The following is a 24609-nucleotide window of genomic DNA, read 5'->3' as shown; positions in this document are numbered from 1 at the left end:
CCCCCCTTCCCCATCTTTCTCGGAGCTGCAGCCCGGTCTACGTCAAACAGCTGGCGCTCTTTGCCGTTTGCGACGAAGAACGTTTGTGGGTCTTCTTGAGCGCGTACACGGCGTCCAAAACTAGACCAGCAGTGCTCGCGACGCGGTGGCTTTCTTACGCCAAACAGCCGCCAGCCATCCCCCCGGCTCTACGAGCGCGCTTAACGTATAAGGACGAAAACAAAATGTAAGAAAACAGAAAGAGGAATGAGCGGGCGTGTATATATATATATATATATATATATATATATCACAAAAAGAAAGCACTGACTCCTCTCAAATCAAACACCCTTCGTAGTTTTAATGTGGGTGAGCACAAAGCGGAGCCCGCTCTCTGATTAACAAGATTAAAAAAAATAGTCGGCATGTCCGTTGAATATGACACAAATCGCGATAGATTTTTTTTTACTTTATTCCCCCTTGTTCGTTGCCGATGACACGTTCATGAGGCTATTTCAGTTGCTCCTGCGCGTGATTCTATTTTATGGATGTCAATAAAAAAATATGGAGTGGTAATACAGAATACCAGTATTGTGAAATGGTTTTGCAGTATGCCATACGCGCTCTTTTCAGAAATGATGAGTTCATGATTGGGTTCACTGCAGCATTTAGAGTCTCCTGCAAAAGCATCGTGTGATCTGATATCATAAGCAAGCGTCGTCAACGCCATTACCAAGAAACAAGAAAACAAGAGAGGGTAGAAAAGGGAGATACTAATTGTAGTAGGGTCCGTAGTTGTAGCACTTCAGACCACATGCGGGCAAAAAAAAACTAGAAAGGCACACATTTTGTCCGTGTGCTATTTAAGCTGGTTTCATTGTCATGCAATGCCAACAAACCCTAATTTCCGTTCTTCGCAAAGAGGGAAGAAAAGGATGACCACGTTACAGATGCATCCTGCGATGCGCGTGCCATTTTTTTCTCTGCTTCCAGCAAAATTACTCGCCATCTCTCTCGGGAAGACAGAATAGCAACTACGGTGCACTCGAGATAATGCCCGACAGTGTTTCGCCAGAATCTAATTAGTTCTTTCAAACTTGTTTGCTCCCTAGCTCCCCTCCTTTTTCTTGACAATGTCCTTATTCCCGTATGCCGTAGAACAAACGTCTCGACACAAGTACAATGTTCTCATTTGCTCGCGCGTAAACCATGTTCGTTTACATAATATGGCCTACCGCCTCGGCTCTGCATGTCTCAAAAGATTGTGTCGCTTCTCGTAGGCTGTTTTTCTTCAAAACGTTTTCGAACTATTGCTATATGGTATTTCAAAGCCTCGCCTAGTTTGGCAGACGGCACCGAAACTTTTTAATGCTACGACTTAGACAATATATATTTAAGCAACTTCATTTTTAGGAAGGGCTGTCCAGTTAGTGAATGTTGTGAACCTGCTTAAACTTACCTATGCATCAGCTTATTTTGTTAACACGAAAATCTTTTTGCTGGGGTCCACAAAGGCCTCACTGACGTCATTTCCGCCACAGAAATGTTATCGGTGAAATGCAGATGAACGTAATGCTATAATAATGCCAAGAAAAACTAGAAGAAAACGTTTTCGTTCATGGCGATTCTCGAACCAAAAACCTCTCGGCCGGAAGCGATAGGTGCAGGGTTCTTTAACCCACTGAGATAGCCATACAATTGGTGGTGGTGGTAGGCGTTAGAAGATGAGAAAAGGCACCTAATTTCTGCAACCCGGTCGGGAGCACGGCGCAGTGCCTGATACGATTGCACAGCAGTTCACAAAGGCACCTTGTGTCTCTCACATCCTCTACCTTTCGCAGCGCTCCTGTGAGGTGGACCAAGTGTAACCGGTGCGCTTTTTCATCCAGCGGCCGTGGTTTAACCCCTCCTAGACAGTTACACTTGCTTCACCACACAGGAGAGCTGCGAAAGGAAGAAGAGCGTGCTTTTTCATCCAGCAGCTATGGTTAAGTGAAGTACTGCATCATGACACGACCGAGCGCTGACTGGGTGGACTTCAGCAGTCTCATGCAGGAAACTTCCACATACACCACAGGTGTTAACCACGTACTGCTTCGAGTGTGACGTAACCTATAAAGAAGAGTATTTTATTAAGTGCCGCAGTAAGACACGGACATCGACGTGCAAACGTCGCGCCAGTGAATGCTTTGATTCAACGAGAGACACGCCAGCGGGAAGCGGAACGCCTTCACGTGTTCACGTCTAAAGCTACCAACTCTGTCATTCGCGTACCTGAAGCGCTATATGTGATAATGTATGCAAGAGCAGAGGCGCAGGTCGCCTAGCTATCGGAAGCGCACATTTTCACTCTAAGCCGCAAAGGAGCGAAATGGGAGCGCACATGAGTGTTTCTTTCCTCAAATGACAACGCTTTCAATGAATTTATATGGAGTTCCAATGTTTATCTCGTTATTTCTAACAACCAATACACATGTGGACTAAATATTTTTGTGCCTTTGTAATAAAAATAGATTTGTAAGTAGAAAAATTCAAAACCTGCAAAATTTAATTTTAATATTAGAGGAAGACAAGTTTCCCAATATGTGAACGCTGGGCACACTAGTTACGTTTTGTCAATCATCTTTCTTCATTGTACATGCGAATTTCTCCTACCAGCAACTTTTTAACGCATTATTATCATCATCACTACTCAGTACAACCACCATTACCATCATAAGTTCAACTCGTTCATCATCATCATCGTAACCATTCACGTTGCCACTTGCTGACGGCTCTTTTAAGACTTTCATCATCATCGTTGAATCATCCACGCTGTAATCCTCCTGTTCAACGCTTTCATCAACACCATTATTTTCGCCATTTAAGGCCCCCTTGATTTCCAACAGCGTTACTTCAAGGGGCTCCTCATCATCTTTATCATCATTTGAAAAAGCTTGTTACGTTCAAACTGGCAGCTCTTATCATCAGCAGCAACATTATTCCAGAAAGCTTTGCTTGTTGCAGGCTATGCTTCAACGCGCTAATTATCGCTGCTCTCAAAATTGAAACATTTGCTTCCGCAAATCAACTCGAAAATTCTGGCATATATCTTTTACCTATATTAAACAATGTTTTGTGCCAAGTCACTTGTCGAAGAAGTGGGTCCTAATATCATTCGATATTGTATCAACTCCCTACACAAACTATATGCCTGGCCTTCACAGACATAGACGCCGCGGTGCCAACTCAAGTAGCAAAACATAAAGGGCCAGTAAACAACCCCAATGTACAAAAATTGTTGTGAAGAGAAATATCCGCACATTTACTTTGTGAACATACTTCCGCAAGAATTTTGCGAATACGTGCTATAATAAGGAAGTTACAGGGGCTAGAACATCCCGTTCACCTGGTTTCAAATTTTCGCGTGATCTCACCAACAAGGCGTGACCCGTCGTCGTGACTCCACCCACATCGGCAATGTGACAAGACGTCAGCGATTGACGTCATCGGTGAACTCGATCAGTCGCAACGCACTTCCGCTTGCTGTGATGCCTGGTTGTTTTCCGTTTACCCGGTGCCGATGCTTATCCGCAGCCCAGTCACTCGATTGGCAGCCGACCATGGAATTTGCCCCACTGTGCTGTCTCGGCAGGGCCGCAACGATGGTGGTGGCTTCACGATGAACACGTTTTGCTATCGGCCAGAAAAACGACAACCGATGTGACTGCTTATCGCTGTCATGAACCGGCGCGAGGGAAGCGGGTCGTTCGTACGCGGAACGTTAGGAAGCACTAGAATCATCGTGCGCATTGACGTGCGAGCGGGTTTGTCACGTGGTATTTGTTTTTGTATTTCACGGGCATTCGCAATTAGCAGAAAAACACAAATACCTTACAGATGTAAAGTTCAAAAATGTTTGATCGAACGCTTTGCAAACCGATATACAACTTTCTTATTGAATTTTTTATCTATATTTGTTTCTTGAAACGTTCGGTAATTTAACACATATAATTAAACAATATTTGAGAACACAAAAAATAGTCTAACTTCAGGCAACGTTGAGCAACATGCAATTTGTCGCGTTGTAACTACGTGTTCTGGTATATCTTCAAACTCTGGCTAAAGTATCGTGGGACATCCTGTATTTGCACGTAAACGTGGGAATGTCAGTCAGCACTCAAGTCTGCACCGCCAGTAGCCATGAGAGTGAGTGTGGACCACTCGTTTTCTGCCTGTTGGCGTCACGTATCGCGTGATCTTAATACGAGCTGGCAGCTGACCCATAATCTCTCAAATACTACCTGAAAACATTAGGTCTGCGAGACCAGGACCCTCATCATGAATGAAGTAAAGAGAAAATTTTAATGGATCGTGTTGTTCCCTTTGTTAGACATACTAATAATAAGAACAAACTTTTAATACATACATACATACATACATACATACATACATACATACATACATACATACATACATACATACATACATACATACATACATACATACATACATACATACATACATACATACATACATACATACATACATACATACTGTTGTATATTGGTCTGTTTGGTTTCGGCCCCACCGCGGTGGTCTAGTGGCTAAGGTACTCGGCTGCTGACCCGCAGGTCGCGGGTTCAATTCCCGGCTGCGGCGGCTGCATTTCCGATGGAGGCGGAAATGTTGTAGGCCCGTGTACTCAGATTTGGGTGCACGTTAAAGAACCCCAGGTAGTCAAAATTTCCAGAGCCCTCCACTACGGCGTCTCTCATAATCAAATGGTGGTTTTAGGACGTTAAACCCCACAAATCAATCATGTGTTTGGTTTTGGTTCCACAATCACTGCCGCTGGTGGCGCCAGTGTTGTTTATGTATATAAGCATGCGCAAGTTGGAATAAAGGGGCTTTTGTTCCGATGGGCCCTCAAGTTGTTTAGTCGTTGATTAACAGGCGGCACACGCCGCCACTACATTGGCGACGAGGATGCTCGTTTAGGAGGGGTGTGATTTTCGTCATTTTGGCCGACTGTTTCCCGCGCCATGAGTTTTTCCGGACTGGCACTACCACCCCCGTTCCTGCCCACGCCTGGCCGCCCTGCTATTGCCTGGCCGCAATGGATCCGCATCTTCGAGAATTTTCTGCTCGCATCTGGTGTTTCGGACTGTGCGCCGGACCGTCGCAAGGCTCTCCTAATCCACAGCCTCGGCGTAGAAGGTCAGCGCATATTTCACACACTACCACTTCAGTCTTCGGTCAACGCAAAGTCCGGTGAGCCAACTACTGATACGCATTCAGAAGATGTCAAGTACAGTTCTCAGATACAGCATGAAGCGTCGTCGTACGATACCGCTGTCGCAGCGCTGCATGCGCACTTCATGACAACAACAAATGTTGTGGTCGAACGGCACCGGTTCGGTAGGCGCGTGCAGCAAGTTGGTGAAGCAATCAATGAGTACATTACTACGTTACGTGAGCTTTCTGCTACGTGCTCTTTTCCTTCTCTGGAAGATTCCTTGCGTGACCAGTTCGTTGCGAGCATATTATCTCGGAACTTGCGCGAGCGGTTGCTGCTTGAAGGGTCTTCTCTTTCGTTCGCTCGAGCTGTACTAATAGCGACGCAGTTTGAGCAGGCAACCAATTATTGCAAATAATTTGCTACTGCAGATGTCCAGAGCATAAATGCTCGCGAAAACACCCCTCCGCCCGCATCTTCTGCCAGCGACCCCTCGAAGCGGTCGCGAAGCCAACAGGGCCAGCGTTACAACTGCGGTTCACCTCGGCACAACACATCTTCATTCCGCTGCCCCGCCAAAGACAAGCGGTGTCATGGTTGCGGTATTATGTGTCATTTTTGCTCGGTCTGCAACAGAAACGCTGCTCCTGTTCGTGAACTAGACGACGAAAGTTCGATAACTCAAGAAGTATTGAGCATTCTTGCCGTTACGACATCCATTCGTCCCGCAATCTACGTATCGGTAGTAGTTGGTGAAACGAAGTTAACTTAACTCGTGGATTCAGGGTCATCAGTATCGATTTTGACGCATGACCTATTTAGGCAGCATTTTGAAGGTCAGCAGCTTTCCGCTGCTGGAATTAGGCAACTGGACTATTCGAAGAACCCATTCCAGTGTGCGGTTGCTTCTTTGCTGATGCCACGTACAATAACTGCACAACAAAGCTTCTTTTTTATGTCGTTGAACAAGGCACCTCGCTTTTGGGTATTGATGCAATTATGGCGCTCAGTCTGCAGATTGATGGGTCGTCACTACAGGGCTTTGAAACGACAGCGGTGCGTACTAGCGCTCGAATGGAGCACACCACAGTGAAGAAAGGGGCGGAGGAGTCCATTCACCTTCCACCAGAATTAGTCGAAGAGTTTGGTGCTATTTTGAATCCAGGACTTGGCATCCCAAGGCTTTTGTTCATCGCGTCAAAACACGGTCGACAGTTCAGCCAGTTGCTTGAAAACTCAGGCGCCTTCCGCTCTCACTGCGGCCACGAGTCTCGGAAGAACTGCGCCGCTTGAAAAACATGGACTTGATAGAGCGAATAGAGGCATCCGAGTGGGTGTCCCCCATTGTGGTGGTTGAAAAGAAAGATGGAGGTATCCGCCTTTGTGTATATCTTCGACAAGTAAACAAAGCCGTCGTAGCAGATAGTTTTCCCCTCCCTCATACAGAAGAGGTATTGCATAGTCTAGTTGGGGCAACCCACTTTTCCAAGCTTGACCTTGCATCAGCGTACCATCAGGTCATGCTTCACCCCGAGAGCCGCGATTTAACGGCTTTTATAACACACGACAGCCTCTTTCGTTTCAAGCGCGTGTGTTTTGGGCTCGCGTCGGCACCATCTGCTTTTCAGAGTATGATATCGAAAATTCTGCAGGGCTGCAGCAGCGTTCTGTTCTATATTGATGACATCATTGTGTTTGGGAAGGGCAGCGAGGAGCACATGGCGAATCTTACCGCAGTGCTTAGGTGCATAAAAGAGGCAGGACTCAAATTGAACACTAAATGCGTCATCGATACGCCGGAGCTTGCGTTCTTAGGCCACAGGATCACCACAAGCGGTATTTTGCCGTTGAAGGAAAAGGTTGCTTCCATCCGAGACACTCCAGCGCCTACGGATCCGCCCAGCCTTCGAACATTTCTGGGATTGGTCGAATAATATTCTAGGTTTATTCTCAATTGCGCTGACATGGTTGAACCAATGCATGTCCTACTAAGAAAGGGGCAGCGATTAGTTTGGTCTGAAGAGATAGACGCTAGTTTCAGAAAGATCAAAGACGCGCTGGCATCTAGCACTTTACTGAGAATTTTCGATGAATCTCTTCTAGTCTTAGTGTCGACGTACGCGTCAGAGTGTGCAGTTGGAGCGGTCCTGCAGCAGGTGGACGGACATAAACTGCACACTGTCGCTTTCGCGTCTCGAGCCATTTCGCCAGCTGAGAGGAAATATTCGGTAGGAGAACGGGAAGCGTTGGCCTGTGTTTGGGCGTGCGAGCGGTGGCACGTGTACTTGTGGGGACGCCACTTTACGTTGTTCACTAATCACCAAGCCTTGGTGGTATTGCTTTCAACCAAAGGAACAGGAAGGCGCCCCTTGCGGGTAGCGCGATGGACAGAGCGCCTACTACAGTACAACTATACAGTCGAGTACCGCAAGGGGTCACAAAACCAAGTGGCGGACGCACTCTCACGCCTGCCCGCGTCGTCTTTCCAGGAAGAAGAGACGCTGTTTGACGAGGTTGTATCAGTTCTCGAAATTCCTTCCTGCATTACCAGAGAACAGTTTGAGCAGTCCCAATTGCAAGATAGCGCATTGCAACAAAGCAAAATTTATGTGCAATCGTCATGGCCTGCACACAAATCGTCATCGGCCGAGCTTCAGTCATTCTTCAAAGTACGTGACGAACTTTTTGTGGTAGATAATCTTATCTTATCTTGCGTGGCGAACGGCTTGTGGTTCCCACGTCACTCACGCAGCAGGTAATCGCTGCAGCACACGAGTCGCATCCCGGAGTGGTGCGAACAAAAGCGCGGTTGCGAGAAAAGTATTGGTGGCCGGGCATGGACCGCCAAGTCGAGCTAGCTATCCAGATGTGTAGCATATGCCAGGAAGCAGACAAGAGCGTCAGGGTGCGAGCTACACCCTTGCAACCAGTCCCCTTTTCAGAGCAGCCGTGGCTCAAACTCGGCATGGATATTGTAGGCCCATTTGAGAGGGCGCCCTACGATTGCAGATATGCAATCACGCTTGTAGATTATTATTCCAAATGGCCCGAAGTGCATTTCTGTAGCGAGACGACAACCAGCACAGTAATACGCTTCTTAGTCGCTGTGTTCGCGCGCGAAGGCTACCCAGAAGAGGTTATTTGCGATAGCGGTCCACAGTTTGCATCTCGGGAGTTGGAGGTATTTCTTCAAGATCGCGGCATCTAGGTCAAACATTCGTCCGTATACTATCCACAAGCAAACGGCCAAGTGGAGCGCTTTAACAGAATAATAAAAAGTTTCATTCAAGTGGCGGTTCTTGAGCAGCGGCCTTTGCGCCAGGTGGTAACAGAGTATCTGGGTGTTTACCGATGCACACCGGATGCTACAACGGCAAGGGCTCCAGCTCTTCTGCTGCATGGGCGGCTGCCAAAAAATCGGTTGGATGTCGTCGGGCATCCGCCGGTAACCTTCTTTGATGACCCTAACTCGGAACTCCGGCGCTTACGTGAGTGGGTGAAGCAAAAGCAACAGAGCAGCAAACGATACACGGATGCTCAGAGGGCTGCAAAAGAAACCAGAGTTAACGTTGGTGACTTCGTCAGAGTGAAGAAACCCACAACTAGATTTAAAGGCGACCTGGAATTCAGCCATCCAAGAGAAGTGATCAGCAGGAAGGGACCATCTTCTTTTCACCTGGCTGACGGCAAAACGTGGAATGCATCCAAGTTCTCAAAGGTGCCACGAGCCTCTACCGCCCTTTATACGTGGGGAGGAAACGGTACAGCTAGAGGGGGAGGATCGCTGCCTACATGCGGGGGCCCCACCCCAGAGATAACTACCAGGACTTCAGCTGCTGCTCTTTCGGCTGCGCAAGCACCCACGTCTTCTGCGTACGCTGCGCAAGCACCCACGTCTTCTGCGTACGCTGCGCAAGCACCCACGTCTTCTGCATACGCTGCGCAGGCACCTATGTCTCCTGAGTACGCTGCACACGCACCTACGTCTCCTTTGGCTGCACAGGCACCTACGTCTCCTCTGGCTGCGCAGGCACCCACGTCTCTTTCGGCTGCGCAGGCGCACGGGTCGCCTGCTGCGACGCAGTCAGCCAAGTCTCCAGGAGCAGTCACACAACAACGCAGGGTGCAACCACCAAGAAAGAGACTACCACCAGAGCGTTATGGCTACTAGGTGTAGCAAGAGAAGTTGTGCTAAAGTGAATGAAACGGACGTATCCAGTGAGGTGGATTCCTTTTGTAAACTGTGTGATTTTGTAGTACTAAATAGTTACGTTCATTGTACAGGTTATATTTTTGTACAGTGTTTTTTGCATATGTTCTAACACACTAAACTACTAAATCACTAATCCATATAGCTGTTTTTAAGGAAGGAAATGTGTTTTATTTTGGTCTGTTTGGTTTCGATTCCACGAGCACTGCTGCTGGTGGCGCCAGTGTTGTTTATGTATATAAGCATGCGCAAGTTGGAATAAAAGGGGCTTTTGTTCCGATGGTCACTCAAGTTGTCTAGTCGTTCATTAACCGGCGGCACACGCCGCCACTGCACATACATACATACATACATACATACATACATACATACATACATACATACATACATACATACATACATACATACATACATACATACATACATATGTGCACACGTGAGCAAGTTGGACTAGCATGTACATTAGCGCACCTGGCAAACACTCTGGGAGCAGGCCGGGCGTCCACTCCCCCTGCCAGCAGCGCAGCTCCGGCTGTCCCTGAACTTGGAAGCCTCCGGCGCACACCAACTCCACCAGGGTGCCGTGGCCGATCAGCTCCGCCGGATCCAGAGGCCGCTCCGTCGTCAGCTCTCGGAACGAGCCATTTGGCACCTCGGGCAAACTGCACGTGGCTGCAAACGGCGGGGTGACGATCATGCCTATGGACCTCTGTTCGTCGCTTGTGCTAGTTTAATAGCTATAATAAATGCAATTTGGTTCTTTTTCTCGGGGTGTCGAACTGAACTCGAACCGAAAAGCGTACCAGAACAAGAATATTAACAGGAACAAAACACGAATCGATATTCTCGGAATGCGGCTGAGCCGGAACCGAATTGTAGTCCACAAAAGAAAAAACGCAGATTACTGCTTCAGCCGACAATGGTTCAACCATATGCGACGAGACCGAAAGAACAACCGATCTCATTCTTCGTCAGCGACTCCCACAAGCCGATAGTGACGGCTCATGGGCAGTGATGTGTACGTAGTGGCGATAGGCGACAGTTGTGCGCTTGAAGCTATACGGACAACATCTGCACCTCAATGCTTCCACTTCGTTGGTGTTGTGCAGCACATACCTTGTTTCAAGGGCATCAGTCAAATCTCACTTTTCAACTTGGCCATTAGGTCGTTTCACCGTTATTATTAGCGAAACTACAAAATGAGCACACCAGCATATATGGTGGTAAGAAAAAACTTGGACCATCTTTTCAAAAGAAACGCTGATGCGATGCGAAACAGCAGAGTTGAGCACAGGTGGTGTGACGCGTGGAACGGCGCTAACGCGGGTGCTGCGGTGATCACTGGAAGATTCGTTTGAAATGATGACTGCCTTGTTGATTGATTGATTTGTGGGGTTTAACGTCCCAAAACCACCATATGATTATGAGAGACGCCGTAGTGGAGGGCTCCGGAAATTTTGACCACCTGGGGTTCTTTAACGTGCACCCAAATCTGAGCACACGGGCCTACAACATTTCCGCCTCCATCGGAAATGCAGCCTCCGCAGCCGGGAATCGAACCCGCGACCTGCCGGTCAGCAGCCGAGTACCTTAGCCACTAGACCACCGCGGCGGGGCGATGACTGCCTTGTAGGTGACCCGGACAGACATGTTTCAACGCATACGTTAGGCGCGCGCCAGGTTTCATAAGTGACTTTTGAAAGGGTAGAAGGAAGAAAGAAGCGCATTTCCGTTACTGCCTTGATGAAGGGCTCCTCCACAGTTCTGCCCAGGGGAGGGGGGTAAGGAAGGCTTAAAAATGATAGGGAGGAAATAAATGTATAGAGATAGAGAGAGGACTAGGAAGAGAGAGAGGTGCATGGACAGTCACATACAGAAGTAAGAAGATAGAAAAGATGGGCATGGTCGCAGAAGTCCGAGGACGGGGCACCAATCAGCGAGAGCTGTTGTCAGCGGAGATGGCGTAGGGCGAGCCAGTCGGCCAGAGCTGCGCTGTAGTCGGAGATCGTGGGGGCACAAGCGGTCAGCATGAAATACAGCGAGCGAGTTTTATTGCGCGTGAACCGACGAGTCGGTGGTGTAGCGAGTGGTGGTCACGGCAAGTTTTGCGTCCGAACGGACGAGCAGAGAGCCGCGGTACTCTATACACTCTAGCCGCGGGCGCCACTGCGAGTACGCAGCAGGCGAGATAGACGGTGACGTCAGCGTGCAGCAGTGGCGTGATTTACTTGGCACACACCTGCGGCGCACGGCGCTTTCGTACGGAAGGACAGCATTACAAAGGTGAGTCAGTGAGCTGCTTCGCATCTAATTAAATACGATGCACCCGAAAAGCAAAAAAAATAACAATGCCAACGAGTTCAGTAGCGCGGCTTGTCGTAACCTTAACACTACTGACTTCTTTTGAGTGCACGATTACAACGTGTGGTAAACGCACAGAAAATCTGTTTAGGTTGCTTACCATATTTGGTGTATTTATTTATTACAATACCCCCCGCGCCTTTCGGTGTTACAGTAAGGCGGTAAATACTAACATAGCCATAACAAAATCAGGTACTTTGTACCTGATTTTGTTACAGCGGTAAGTAGCCATTTACACAAAAAAGCAACGACAGCAAAAGTATTTAGTGCAAAACACAAAAGCAAATACACCACAGGGGATAGCTAGGACTATTGACGCTACGTATCCTGCAGAGAGGAAGCAAATACATGAGGGGATATAATGGTGGCTATATCTTCAGGCAGCTTATTTCACTCACGAATTGTTCGGGGAAAAAAGCCACCCTAAAGTAGTTCGTCCTACATCTTATCTCCTTGATTTTAAAGGCATGATCAAGCCAGGGTGATACGTAATTAGAAATATGCAAATAATGATCCCGAATAATGCTAGTGTTACAATGAAATAGACTATGTTGAAAAATTTTATCCGTAAGTATTGCCTACGTGGCTGCAGAGACTCCCACACAAGGCTTTTTTTTTTTTGCACTTGATAAGCTAAAGTGGCGGGAATAATTGGCATGAATAAAGTGGCGGGAATAATTGGCATGAACAAACCTCCCAGCTAAATTTTGTATTCTTCAAATCCTTTCCATGTCCTCCTGCTGCCAAGGATCCCAGAAGCAACAGGCGTGTTCAAGTATTGGTCTAATGGTTTTATACAAGAGCTCTTTGTTGTTATTTATCTTTGTTGTTATTTATATGGTGTGGAAAACACGTGACCGGCTATCTCTAAATAGGAGAACGTTCTGCGCAGTGGCTGTGCGCGTGACGCCCCTGTGAGGATTAAAAGGGGCAGCCCGCGCGCTGCTTGGGGACTGATCCCTTACTTTTCCGAAGGAAGGGCCTGGCCAACTGCTATGGCTGGCAGCTGCTGTCCCAGATCGCCGACTTCAGTGCCTTGCTAGCGCAAATGGGGTGCTGCGTTGGCCCTCCCGTATGGGCCATTGCGTGAATGAATTGTTTTGCTTTGAGGCCTCATTGTTTGACTGCGGACGGGCGTAGGCCAGCACTCCCTCATGACTCGACTCACTCGGGCTCACTCAGACTAAGATAAAGACGTGAGTCTGAGTTAGTCCGGGTGAATAAAATTTTCATGAGTGTTAATCCGAGTGAGTCAGTTCGGGAAAATTTTGGCGAGTTTTAGTACAGCGGAAAACAGCAAATGCAAGAAATTACCGTTAGCGTTAATGTTAGCATTGCGTGCTCCAAACTGAGCATGTGCAGAACGTTAACGTATACCCCGAACTAACGCAAGAAAGCGTGCGTTAGCGTTTAACGCACGCAAGAGATCCTGTACGTAGGGCAAGATGGCGGTGCCTGCTGAAACGGGAGTTTTTCACTTGGAATCTTCATAGTCGTTACCGTGTATTGGTAAATCTCTTCATTCCCAAATACTGGTTACATTTATTTCATATTTGAGCAATGAGGCATCACCAGCTGTATACTGCCGACGAGAGAGGTACGTTTTCGAGATAAACAGTCGATTTGGGGTGCAGAAGGCTTAATAAACCTGTCTATACATGGTTCTCTCATATTCTTGGTAGCCACGCAGAGATGGCGACGTTGTACTCATGCGCTTGTTTTTCGAGGTATGGCAAATGCGGCCGCAAGTCAAGCTGAGCCAGGTAATAGGAGTCTTGCGGATTATACTCGATTACGGCATATGCACAAAAAAAAAACGATACGTTCTGGGTCATCAGACGGAACACTGAACCAAACGTGGCACGGAGACGCAGCAACGGTGGCTTCGAGCCAACATGATTCAGTGGCGCACTTGAGGTTTCATTAGGGAAGTTTTGATAACTAAATGGTGCCGTAGGTGCTTGCATTTGCGTTAGCGGGAATGTCCTTCACTGTACTAAAAGTGCACCAGTTGGCATGCCCCACGTTCTGTTTTAGCGTTAGCGCTGAATGGCACGCTAAAGCTAACTTAAGCGTCTTCCAATACTCTTTTTTTGCATATTTCGCGAGTCGGACTGATTGAGTGCCACTTAAATTGTCGACGAGTGGGTCTATCTACTCACCTTCAGAATTTCGATCTTGTCTGTATTCACTTCTATATTAACGTGTACTGATATGTATTCCAAGTGGTGTCGTTTATACACCCCATCAATATTTATTGATGGAAGGCGTGAGTTACGTAGGAGGGAGCTATGAAATTCATCCCGCCAATGCTTCCGGAGAAGTTCTTGATCAATATATTTTATGCTGTCATCTCTGTCAAGAAAAATCACCTCACGAGTTTGCCAGCACTCATAACTTGTATTTGAAAGCACTATACCAAAAGGCGCCAAAAAGAGCACCAATTAGGTGAAACATTCGTGTTAAAAAGCACTGACACCATGGTAGCAAAAGCTAAATTTAGGCTAATGGACTCATGAGTTGATTTACTTTGACTCACTCAGGCTCAGATAGAGCCGTAAGTCTGAGCCAGAGTATGTTCTCGTGAAGCAAATTTTACTGAGCGTGAGTCCGAGCGAGTCCAGCTCGGGAAAATGCCGGTGAGTCCGAGTGAGCCAACAGCGCAAGGTATATCTCGTGAGTGAGTCTGAGGGAGGTCCACAAGTCTTGCCGACCTATGAAGACAAGACGCAGCATGCCCAGTATCAACAGTTGGCACCCGACGGAGTTTTCGCTCTCACTCGTGAGAATCGCACCGCATACGTGCACCGACTGCTTCGGAAAAAGACAAATCAGCTCGGGCCATTCGAGTCCCCCCATATTCGGGCCGAATATGGGGTACCGAAAACGAGAAAACCGCAAGTGGGCATGGAGGAACCCTAATGGCGAAAATAAGAACGAAATAGACTTTACAATGAGTGCACACCCAGGCATCATGCAGGATGTGGAAGTGGTTGGCAAGGTACGATGCAGTGACCATAGAATGGTATGGTCTCGAATTCGCCTAGATTTGAGAAAGGAACGACAGAAACTGATACGCAAGAAGCCAATCAATGAGGTAGCACTGAGAGGGAATGTACAGGAATTCAAAGTCTCGCTTCAGAACAGGTACTCGGCTCTTAATGAGGAAACCAACCTTAGCATAGATACAATGAATGAGATTCTGACGAGTATCATTATGGAGTGTGCAGTGGAAGTTGGAGGCAGGGTAGTTAGACAGGACACTGGCAAGCTTACCAAGGAAACAAAGAATCTCATTAAGAAGTGTCAAATCATTAAAGTCTCAAGTGCAACAGACAAACTAGAACTGACAGAGCTATCGAAGTTTATTAATAGGCGTATGGTATCCGACGTGAGAAGGTATAACATGGAGAGAATTGAACACGCTCTGAAAAACGGAGGAAGCGTCAAAGCAGTCAAGAGAAAACTTGGGATAGGCAAAAATCGAATGTATGCACTAAGGGAGAAAGAAGGCAATATGGACAGGATAGTCAAAATAGCGGAGGAGTTTTACAAAGATCTGTATAGTAGCCGGGACAACCACGACTTTAATACTATAATAACTAGCAGTAACCCAGAAGACACCCCACGAGTAATGATACAAGAAGTCAGAAAAGCTTTGGAGAGCATGCAAAGAGGCAAAGCTGCTGGTGAGGATCAGGTAACATCAGATCTGCTGAAAGATGGAGGACAGATTGTGTTAGAAAAACTAGCCACCCAGTTTACGAGGTGTCTCCTGACGGGAAGAGTACCAAAGTCTTGGAATAACGCTAACATCATCCTAATACATAACAAAGAAGATGACAAGGACTTGAAGAATTACAGGCCAATTAGCTTGATTCCGTAGTATACAAGCTATATACAAAGGTAATTGCTAACAGAGTAAAAAACATTAGAATTCAATCAACCAAAGAACAAGCAGGATTTCGAACAGGCTACTCAACAATCGACCACATTCATACTATCAATCAGGTAATAGAGAAACGCTCAGAGTATAACCAACCACTATACATAGCCTTCATAGATTACGAGAAGGCGTTGATTCAGTAGAAATATCAGCCGTCATGCAGACACTGCGGAATCAGGGCGTCGATGAAGTATATATAAACATCCTGGAAGGAATCTACAGGGGATCAACTGCTAACATAGTGCTTCATAAAGAAAGCAACAGAATACCAATCAAGAAGGGTGTAATGTAGGGGGACACAATCTCCCCAATGCTATTTACCGCGTGCTTACAGGAGGTTTTCAGATGCCTAGAATGGGAACAGTTAGGGATAAGAGTTATTTGAGAGTACCTTAGTAACCTGCGCTTCGCCGATGACATTGCATTGCTGAGTAACTCAGGGGACGAATTGCAACTCGTGAATACGGAGTTAGACAAGGAGAGCAGAAAGGTGGGTCTTAAAATGAATCTGCAGAAAACGAAAGTAATGTACAACAAACTCAGAAAAAAGCAGCGCTTCGAGATAGGTAATAGTGCACTTCAAGTTGTGAAAGACTATGTCTACTTAGGGCAGGTAATAACCACGGAGCTGAACCACGAGATTAAAGTAACTAGAAGAATAAGAATGAGGTGGAGCACATTTGGCAAGCACTCTCAAATTTTGACAGGTAGATTGCCACTATCCCACAAGAGGAAGGTATATAACAGCTGTATCTTGCCGGTATTTAGCTACGGAGCAGAAACCTGGAGACTTACAAAGAGGGTTCAGCTTAAATTGAGGACGACGCAGCGAGCAATGAAAGAAAAATGGCAGGTGTAACCTTAAGAGACAAGAGGAGAGCAGAGTGGATTAGGGAACAAATGGGGGTTAAGGGTATCATACCTGAAATCAAGAAGAAGAAGTGGACATGGGCCGGGCATGTAGCGCGTAGACAGGATAACAGCTGGTCGTTAAGGGTAACTAACTGGACTCCCAGAAAAGGTGAGCGGGTTAGGGGGAGACAGAAGGTTAGGTGGGCAGATGAGATTAAGAAGTTTTCGGGTATAAATTGGCAGCAGCAAGCACAGGACCGGGTTAACTGGTGGAACATGGGAGAGGCCTTTGTCCTGCAGTGGACGTAGTCAGGCTGCTGCTGCTGATGATGATGATGATGATATTCGGGCTGTTTCGTTAGAGGTGCTGATTCCAAACCTTGGAGCATCCTGCATAGAAGGCCCGAAGTGTACAATATGCCATATCAACCGAAAGCACTTCCATTCCACTGCCCAGGTAATATCTTCTGTTGAGGCCTCATTGACTTTGTGCGCACTGTAGTGTCCCCTATGCGACCTGACAAGCTTATAGACACAATAACGGCTGTCTCCTCTTGCGTTTTGGACCACTTCGGTTACGAGCAAGAGCGCCAAAGGACCCTATTCAATCCAATATCAGGTGTATGCTTTCGCTCGGAGGCAGTGTCCGCAGAAGAACATGAAAGTCTAGAGCGCTCGCTCCTTACTTGAACCAATCAAAAGCATAGCCCTGTTATTCACAAGTCCTGTGCGAGCCGAGTATGACAGGTACTTCTGCCATGGGTGCTGCAGGAGTTCCTACGCTGAATGGCGTCATTTCACAGACGGACTAATGTACAGTGCATATAGGCGAGATAGTCGCGTGCTCATGTGGTCATGTAAGACGAAAATGCTCAGCCTGCTGCGGCACAAAACCGCTTCGGCTGGCGACACTGGCAGTAAGTCATAATTAACAGCCATCAATGCCGGAAGCGTGCCATACTATCGTGTACCTGCAATCGAAGACCACCATGCTGCTGTGTCGGTCATCGTTTCCTCTGTTTGCCGCAGAGCGCAGGTTCAGTCACCAGAAAAAAAAAACGATGCAAGCTAGAGAGGAGAAATAAACCGGCTCTTCTTGATACTTGCCTTCATTAACCGGTGATCCTTTGCTGGGACATTCTAAAACTAAAATGACTGGGCTTCATAACGCAAAGATTTGATTGCGAATGACATAAAGCCGTGCATCATAAGCTGAACGCCGTGTTCAGTAAGGAATGTGGAAGAACAAAACGTCAGAGACTCCTTTCGCTGCCGGATGTGTCAGTACTCATGCTTCTCGGCCGATATTTTCTAGTTAACGTTTGTTTCGTGCTCTGCTGTTCGGCAAAAGGCTACCACCTTCTAGTGTAATCTAAAGCAACATCGTTTGCGGAGGATGCGGAACCTGAACCTGTACAAGCAAGCGTACGAGGAAAGCCGTGTTGACAAAATTCTTAGGGATGTTCACGGAAGATCGCGGAAAGACTGACGTGCTAGTCCAGTGTCAACAGTGGTGATGTCCGCTTTTTGCATTACAACCCCAGACCACACAGCCTGCCCAAGCGAGTCTTTTTCGACAAATCAGATGACCTTTAAATGAGATGACCGCTACCGGAGCAGTGTGGTTCTCGGAAAGTTCATGGGCCTTCCCTGCAGTCCTGGTCCCAAGAGACATTACGGCACGTTTCTGGGTCGACCATCGCAAACTGAACCCCGTTACGGTGAGAAATTCGTATTCGTTGCCGACAATATCAAGCGTAATTTATGCGTTGGGCAGCGTGAATTTCTTTACCATTATTGACAGTTTTTCTGGCAATCTTGTAATTGCAGCTCTTGCACTCCCCTAAACGGCCTTCAGATGCCTTTGAGAGTTCTTTCGTGTTTGTATGCCCTTCGGTAGTTATAAAAGCTTGGGCATATATTGGCCCTTGATGCATATTTTCTTTGATGATGCAAAGTTTCATTATGCTGCATCTTATCTCAACCATGTGATAGTGTCTTCACGCGCATTTGAAGAACATCTTGAACCCTTGCATATTGTGCTACGGTGTATGTCACGCGCACGCAAAACTGTTAATTAAAAAAACTACAGCTCTCTACTAGCAAAATGAACCTTCTGGAGTGTGTTTTCGATAAAGGTGTTTTCAAACTAAACCTGTATGAACGGCGTCAAAGCGATGGCAGAGTACACAACAGTAACACAACTGTTACACCTGCAACGTTCCTTTTGGACTTCTTGCTTTTTACCGTCAGTTGATTTACGATGCGCAAACATATTTAGACCGCTATCTCTTTTACTCGACGGGCACGAAAGAGCACTGGAGAAAAGAACAACACACGTTTCACACTCTTTTGCTTGTGATTACCAAAAACTTCTCGCTTTATCTGCTACCTCTAAAAGATATGCTTTCTGTTGCAGACCAACGGTAATTATTAGCGCGACAAAGACGAAGACATTTCAACGCAGACGTGGTTTCTTTCGCTCCGTTAGAAATTGCTCGCCCCCAACGAAAATCTCGACCGTATTCATGGGAAGCTTATCGGAAGCGTATGAGGACCAGAAGACTTCGGCGGGGACATTCCTTTGCCCTGTCCTGCTGATCTTGCATGACTAGTCGACTTTGAATCTGCAAAGCAGTTGTTTAGGCCTAGAGTGGCTCAGCGGCCATACTCACCTGAAGAAGAAGACGCGCTGGTGGCAGATGTGAGCGTTTCATCTAAGCCATCTACTCGACTATCGAGCCTGACCACATCCGTGTCAACTATGCAGCAGCTACGTGCAGCTGACAGTTAGACGATTCAAGGTGCAACGATTAAGGACTGCACACTTCGAGATGAGAGTACGGACCAACGAGAGGTCGTGCTGGTGGACAGTGGGGACCCCATGGACGTGCAGTTTTCTGGCAGTCCCGTGATTCTAGCAAAGCGAGGTCCTCCTGTCGTTGTGCATCAACAAGATGCGATCGCATTGGAGCAACCACTGAAAAAGGTAAGGGTCACTCCTGATAATGCCTACGCTCTCGTTTTCTCAGTCTTACCCAACGCCCGCCCCTTCCCAATCTTATAGAGTTCACATCTCATGCTAGGACATCACTTTAGTGCCCACCAAAAATGTTCAAAGGGTCATTGACCATGCCCTTGAAACAAAGGGATACAAAGAGTTCGCAGCATACAGATCGACCAACACGATTACTGTGCACTTGGCATCTCTCAACGATGAGAAGAAACTATGCTCTTTAACATATATACCACTCTCAGAAGATCGAGAGCTGCCTGTGCAGTGCTACTTTGCATTGGGCCCTAACATACAAAAGTGGGTTGTCTATGGCAATACACGTTGTCTATGGCAAAAGTCTATGGCATTGACCCTGAAGACTCTTTTGAGATAATATGTCGTGAATTTTACTCCCCGAAGCACAGGGTTCTTGCCGCCAGATTCATGGGCAGAAGACGCACTTGCTTAGTAACGGTGTAGAGCCCCCAATGTATTCCGGACAAATTTTACTACTACGGGTGTTTGTTGCGCCCTAAACACTGCCTTCCTCGGGCAATTTTCTGCTACCGTTGCTTTGAACGGAAACACATGCAGGAATTTTGCCCACAGCGTACTATTGATCCAGAAAGGCTCACACCTGAGGGCAAACCAAGATATCGATGTGGCCTATGTAAATCCGATGAGCACGACATGACAAGCATAAACTTTCTGACTAAACAGAAGGGCACAGAGAGATTACGAAAGGCTACACCGAAAAAATAGAGTAAGAACTAACCATCGCTTCGAAGTTCTTACTGAAGAGCCGGAGGTACTCACGGCAGAAGACACACAAGGCTTCAAGACAAAACTGTACTCTTCTGTGGTTAAACAAAGCAGACAGACCCAGAAAATGAAACCAAAGTTAGCTGCACCACTGCTTTAATCGAATGATGGCCATGATGATATTGACGCTCGGATAGAAGCTCTGGCCAAAGAAGTTGAGAGGCTACGCAAACGTAAAGAACTGGTCATTCTGAGGCGCCAGAAAACCGGACCCACACGCAACGTATCACTGAGTGCGTATTCCCCAGTTACGCCTGAAGCTCACACGACACAACGGGTCAACCAACCTGTTTGGACAGCAGTTTTGGATCAGCTTGTTCAACTGAAGGCACTCATACAAGATTGCTTGATTCATGGCTAACTCTCTACCGCAGCTGCCACGTGACAGAATTCTTGAGTGAAGTTGTCTAGGCTTATGCTCCATGTTTGGAAAAAGTAAAACCAAGCTTGAATACAACAACCTACATGTATGGAGACTACTTATTCAAGAGCATAATAAGCTGTGCTCTCCGTACAATTTTAATGGGTATCATAACCCGTCTATTACTGATAGGCATGTGTAACGGACGGCCATTTTTGGCGACCCCGCGTCACGGCAATGAGCGGGCGCCGTACTCCCCCCCTGACCGTGGGAACGGCGGGCGCATGAAAGAGAGCCGAGAAGTGCAGAATGGGGTGCTCTTCCTCGAACGTCGCCGCTAACGTTTCATCCTTTGTAACTGCGGCGGCGTCTGCAGGGTCATGGAAGGCCGCGATGTACCCCGAAAAAGGATTAGACAACGGGACGCACCGGCTGAGAGCCAAACAGTCTGACCGTTCCCACGGGAAAACCGTGGGAAAACCTCTGGTGGCCAAGTCGTATGGCAGCACCCCAACAGGTTGTCACTCTCGCTAGTTGAGGGCCCTCTCCTAATTAAAAAGGGGTGGGGTCAATATATTTTTGGGCGGAGTTTCCATCAATGAAACGCGCATGATTGGACCCAAGTAGAGGTCTCTTGTCCCCAAAGAAGAGAGCGCGGGGGCAGGAGGTGGATTTAAGCACAGGATTTTGCCCTGCTAGGCAGACTAGTCGCTGACCAACATGGTTTAGAAACAGATCAACAAGTATCTTTTCTAGAAGTTTTTAGTGTGGCTCTGCATCGGCTGGCCACCTAAACTTAGCCGGTCGTCTAGTTGTGACGCGATATTAACGTCTGCAACGTAGACATCGGGATTTCGCCTCGAGTTAGCTCAACCTGCCCGAGGTCACCTGCAAACACTAGCCTCCCGGAGCCACCAGCGTTGCAACACCGCCGACATCGCAGTCGTGCCAGAACTCTCTTTGACTTCTCGCATCCGATCGTCGGGGACGCAACGCTGCCGGTCATCACACGTATGCCTTCACCTGTTTATATCTTCGAACTTTCTCCTCCGTAGTTATATTGTTGTTAGTTTGTGTAGTTTGTAATAGTTCTCTCTCGTAAGCTGATTTATTGTTTTTTATATGTATTTTTAGTTGTATCAAGTGTTGATGTATTTTGTTAGTTGTATTGAAGTGTTGTACTAGATCCCGTGTGCTGCAATATCACTAGAGTAAAGTTGTTTTGTTTTCTCACGCCTCTGATCTCTTCACTGTCTCTGCTTGCGTACGGAACGAACTAACCTGCTGTCATTCGCGTCACCAACTTCGCGCTGGCGACGCTAGAGTGGCAGCTTGTAACAAAACTGGCGTCCGCGATGAGGACGTTCCGTACAAGAGTAAGACAGTGAGGGGTGAACGAGAACCGTGCGGACAGCGTGGTGAAAGAGCCGCACAGTTGAAGCGGTTGCATCCTGCATATGATTGCGCTGTTTTTATAGTGGCATTATAGTGACAGTTGCAGTACGGAGTGTATGGATTTTGATAAGTGGATCGCGCACGGTAAACAGTTAGGCCTCGAGGGCGCCGAACGGAGACAATGGGTTAAGGAGCAGCAGGGGCAGGCGCCGGCGTTAGCCAGGGAAGAGCGGGCACTGGCCCGGGAAGAAAAGGAGAGAGAGCGCAAAGAAAAGGAGAGAGAACGCGAAGAAAGGGAGAAAGAACGAGAAGCGGCAAGGGAAGCCGGAGAACGGGAAGTGAAGTTACTGCAATTAAAGATTCGCCTCAGTGAGAGTAGCAGTGTGAGCCGATCCAGCAGTGAGCACGGCGATGCTGGGGAGAAGCCGAGTTTGAGAATACACACAGGTAGACTGCTCGTCATCTTTGACGAAGGAAGGGACGACTTAGATGCGTTTATACGCCGGTTTGAGCGCATACAGAGGGCGGGGCTTACAGTGCGCCCCAGTAAATGCGAACTTTGTGTGGAAGAAATCGACTTCTTGCGACACCGAGTTGGCAGGGGCAGATTGCAACCGCTGGGGAAAACACTCGACAAGATCGAAGCTGCACCACGTCCTTCAACCAAGCGACAAGTGCGCGCCTTTCTTGGTTTGACCGGGTACTATCGAAAATTTATCCCGAATTACGCAGAAGTCAGCGCTCCCCTTACAGATTTAACCCGGAAGGGCGAAGCTAACTCGGTGAAATGGACAGCAGCCCACGAGGAGGCTTTTCGAATCTCAAACAACATGTCTCTACGGAGCCGATACTACGGCTACCAAATTTGCACCAACCATTCGTACTTCGAACGGACGCATCGGACACAAGTCGCGGAGCCGTGCTCATGCAGGTCCACGAAGGCAAGCTCCACCCCACAGCTTATGCCAGCCGAAAGCTGCTTCCACGGGAGGCTTCCTATAGTACCGTCGAACGTGGATGTTTCGCGTTGGTATGGGGAATTCAGAAATTCTCCATGTACTTATATGGAGTACATTCTTTTGTCCAGACAGACCACCAGCCTCTGAGTTATATCCAACAGGCGAAACAGCTGAACGCTCGAGTACTTCGATGGAGTTTACTACTCCAAGAGTACCAGTTCACCATTACGCATATTGAGGGTAGCGAAAACGTGGGAGCCGATTACTTGAGCCGGATATAGTTCTTGAGGTCTGGGGAACATGTTATTTTTTTTTCCTTTCGTCGTTTGTTTTCTGTTTGTATGTGCATATTTCATTGTATAAGGAGTGTATTTTGAGTTATTTTCTTTTTGCTTGGTGCACTGGTTGTTTTTACATGTTGTAATGCACATTGAAGGATTTCACTGCAGTAGAGCAGCGCACCTGTTCCCTTTTGTTTCGTAGTATACATTCGTGCTGTGTATTCTGTATTGATGGCTGCCGTACACGGCTATTTCTTTTTCTTGTTTGTATGGCGCATTGATATTGTTGCGTGTAACTGAAGCTGGTACTCTAACAATTGTTTTTTCCCTTTTGTTGTTACTTTGATGCACTCTGCCTATTTATGTTGTGTATGAGAAGGACAGTCCTCATGTCTCCCTTGTTGGTGGTGTTTTGTTCCTTGTTGTCGAAAAATTCCCCTCCGTGTGAGCAAATGTTATGAATAACATCTGAAAGTGGGGGGCAATGTCACGGACGGCCATTTTTGGCGACCCCGCGTCACGGCAATCAACGGGCGCCGTACTGCCCCACTGACCCTGGGAACGGCGGGCGCATGAAAGAGAGCCGAGAAGTGCAGAATGGGGTGCGCTTCTTCGAACGTCGCCGCCGACGTTTGATCCTTTGTAACTGCAGCGGCGTCTGCAGGGTCGTGGAAGGCCGCGATGTACCCCGAACAAGGATTAGACTACGGGACGCACCAGCTGAGGGCCAAACAGTCTGACTGTTCCCACGGGAAAACCGTGAGAAAACCTCTGGTGGCCAAGTCGTATGACAGCACCCCAACAGCTTGTCACTCTCGCTAGTTGAGGGCCCTCTCCTAATTAAAAAGGGGTGGGGTCAATATATTTTTGGGTGGAATTTTCATCAATAAAACGCGCATGATTGGACCCATGTAGAGGTCTCTTGTCCCCAAGGAATAGAGCGAGGGGACATGAAATGGATTTAAGTGCAGGATTTTGCCCTGCTAGGCAGACTAGTCGCTGACCAACATGGTTTAGAAACAGATCAACAAGTATCTCTTATAGAAGTTTTTAGTGTGGCTCTGTATCGGCTGGCCACCTAAACTTAGCCGTTCGTCTATTTGTGACGCGATCTTAACGTCTGCAACGTAGACATCTGGACTTCGCCTCGAGTTAGCCCAACCTGCCCGAGGTCACCTGCAAGCACTATAGCCTCCCGGAGCCACCAGCGTTGCAACACCGCCGACATCG

General features: G+C 47.5%; 1 protein-coding gene across 2 annotated transcripts in view; it reads right to left on the bottom strand.

Annotated features, from left to right (window-relative positions):
- LOC119187743 (Hig-anchoring scaffold protein) overlaps positions 1 to 24609 on the bottom strand; it is a 632807-nt gene that overhangs the window by 69367 nt on the left and 538831 nt on the right. For both annotated transcript variants that reach the window (XM_075878863.1, XM_075878864.1), the window contains one exon: positions 9879 to 10079. In XM_075878863.1, coding sequence (XP_075734978.1) covers positions 9879 to 10079 — 201 coding nt within the window. The remainder of the gene's footprint in view (positions 1 to 9878; positions 10080 to 24609) is intronic.

The sequence above is a fragment of the Rhipicephalus microplus genome, chromosome X (genome assembly GCF_043290135.1).
Source record: "Rhipicephalus microplus isolate Deutch F79 chromosome X, USDA_Rmic, whole genome shotgun sequence".
In the NCBI taxonomy this organism is placed as follows: domain Eukaryota; kingdom Metazoa; phylum Arthropoda; class Arachnida; order Ixodida; family Ixodidae; genus Rhipicephalus; species Rhipicephalus microplus.
Note: the sequence above shows the minus strand (reverse complement) of the source record. Positions and strands in the feature narration are given on the sequence as shown.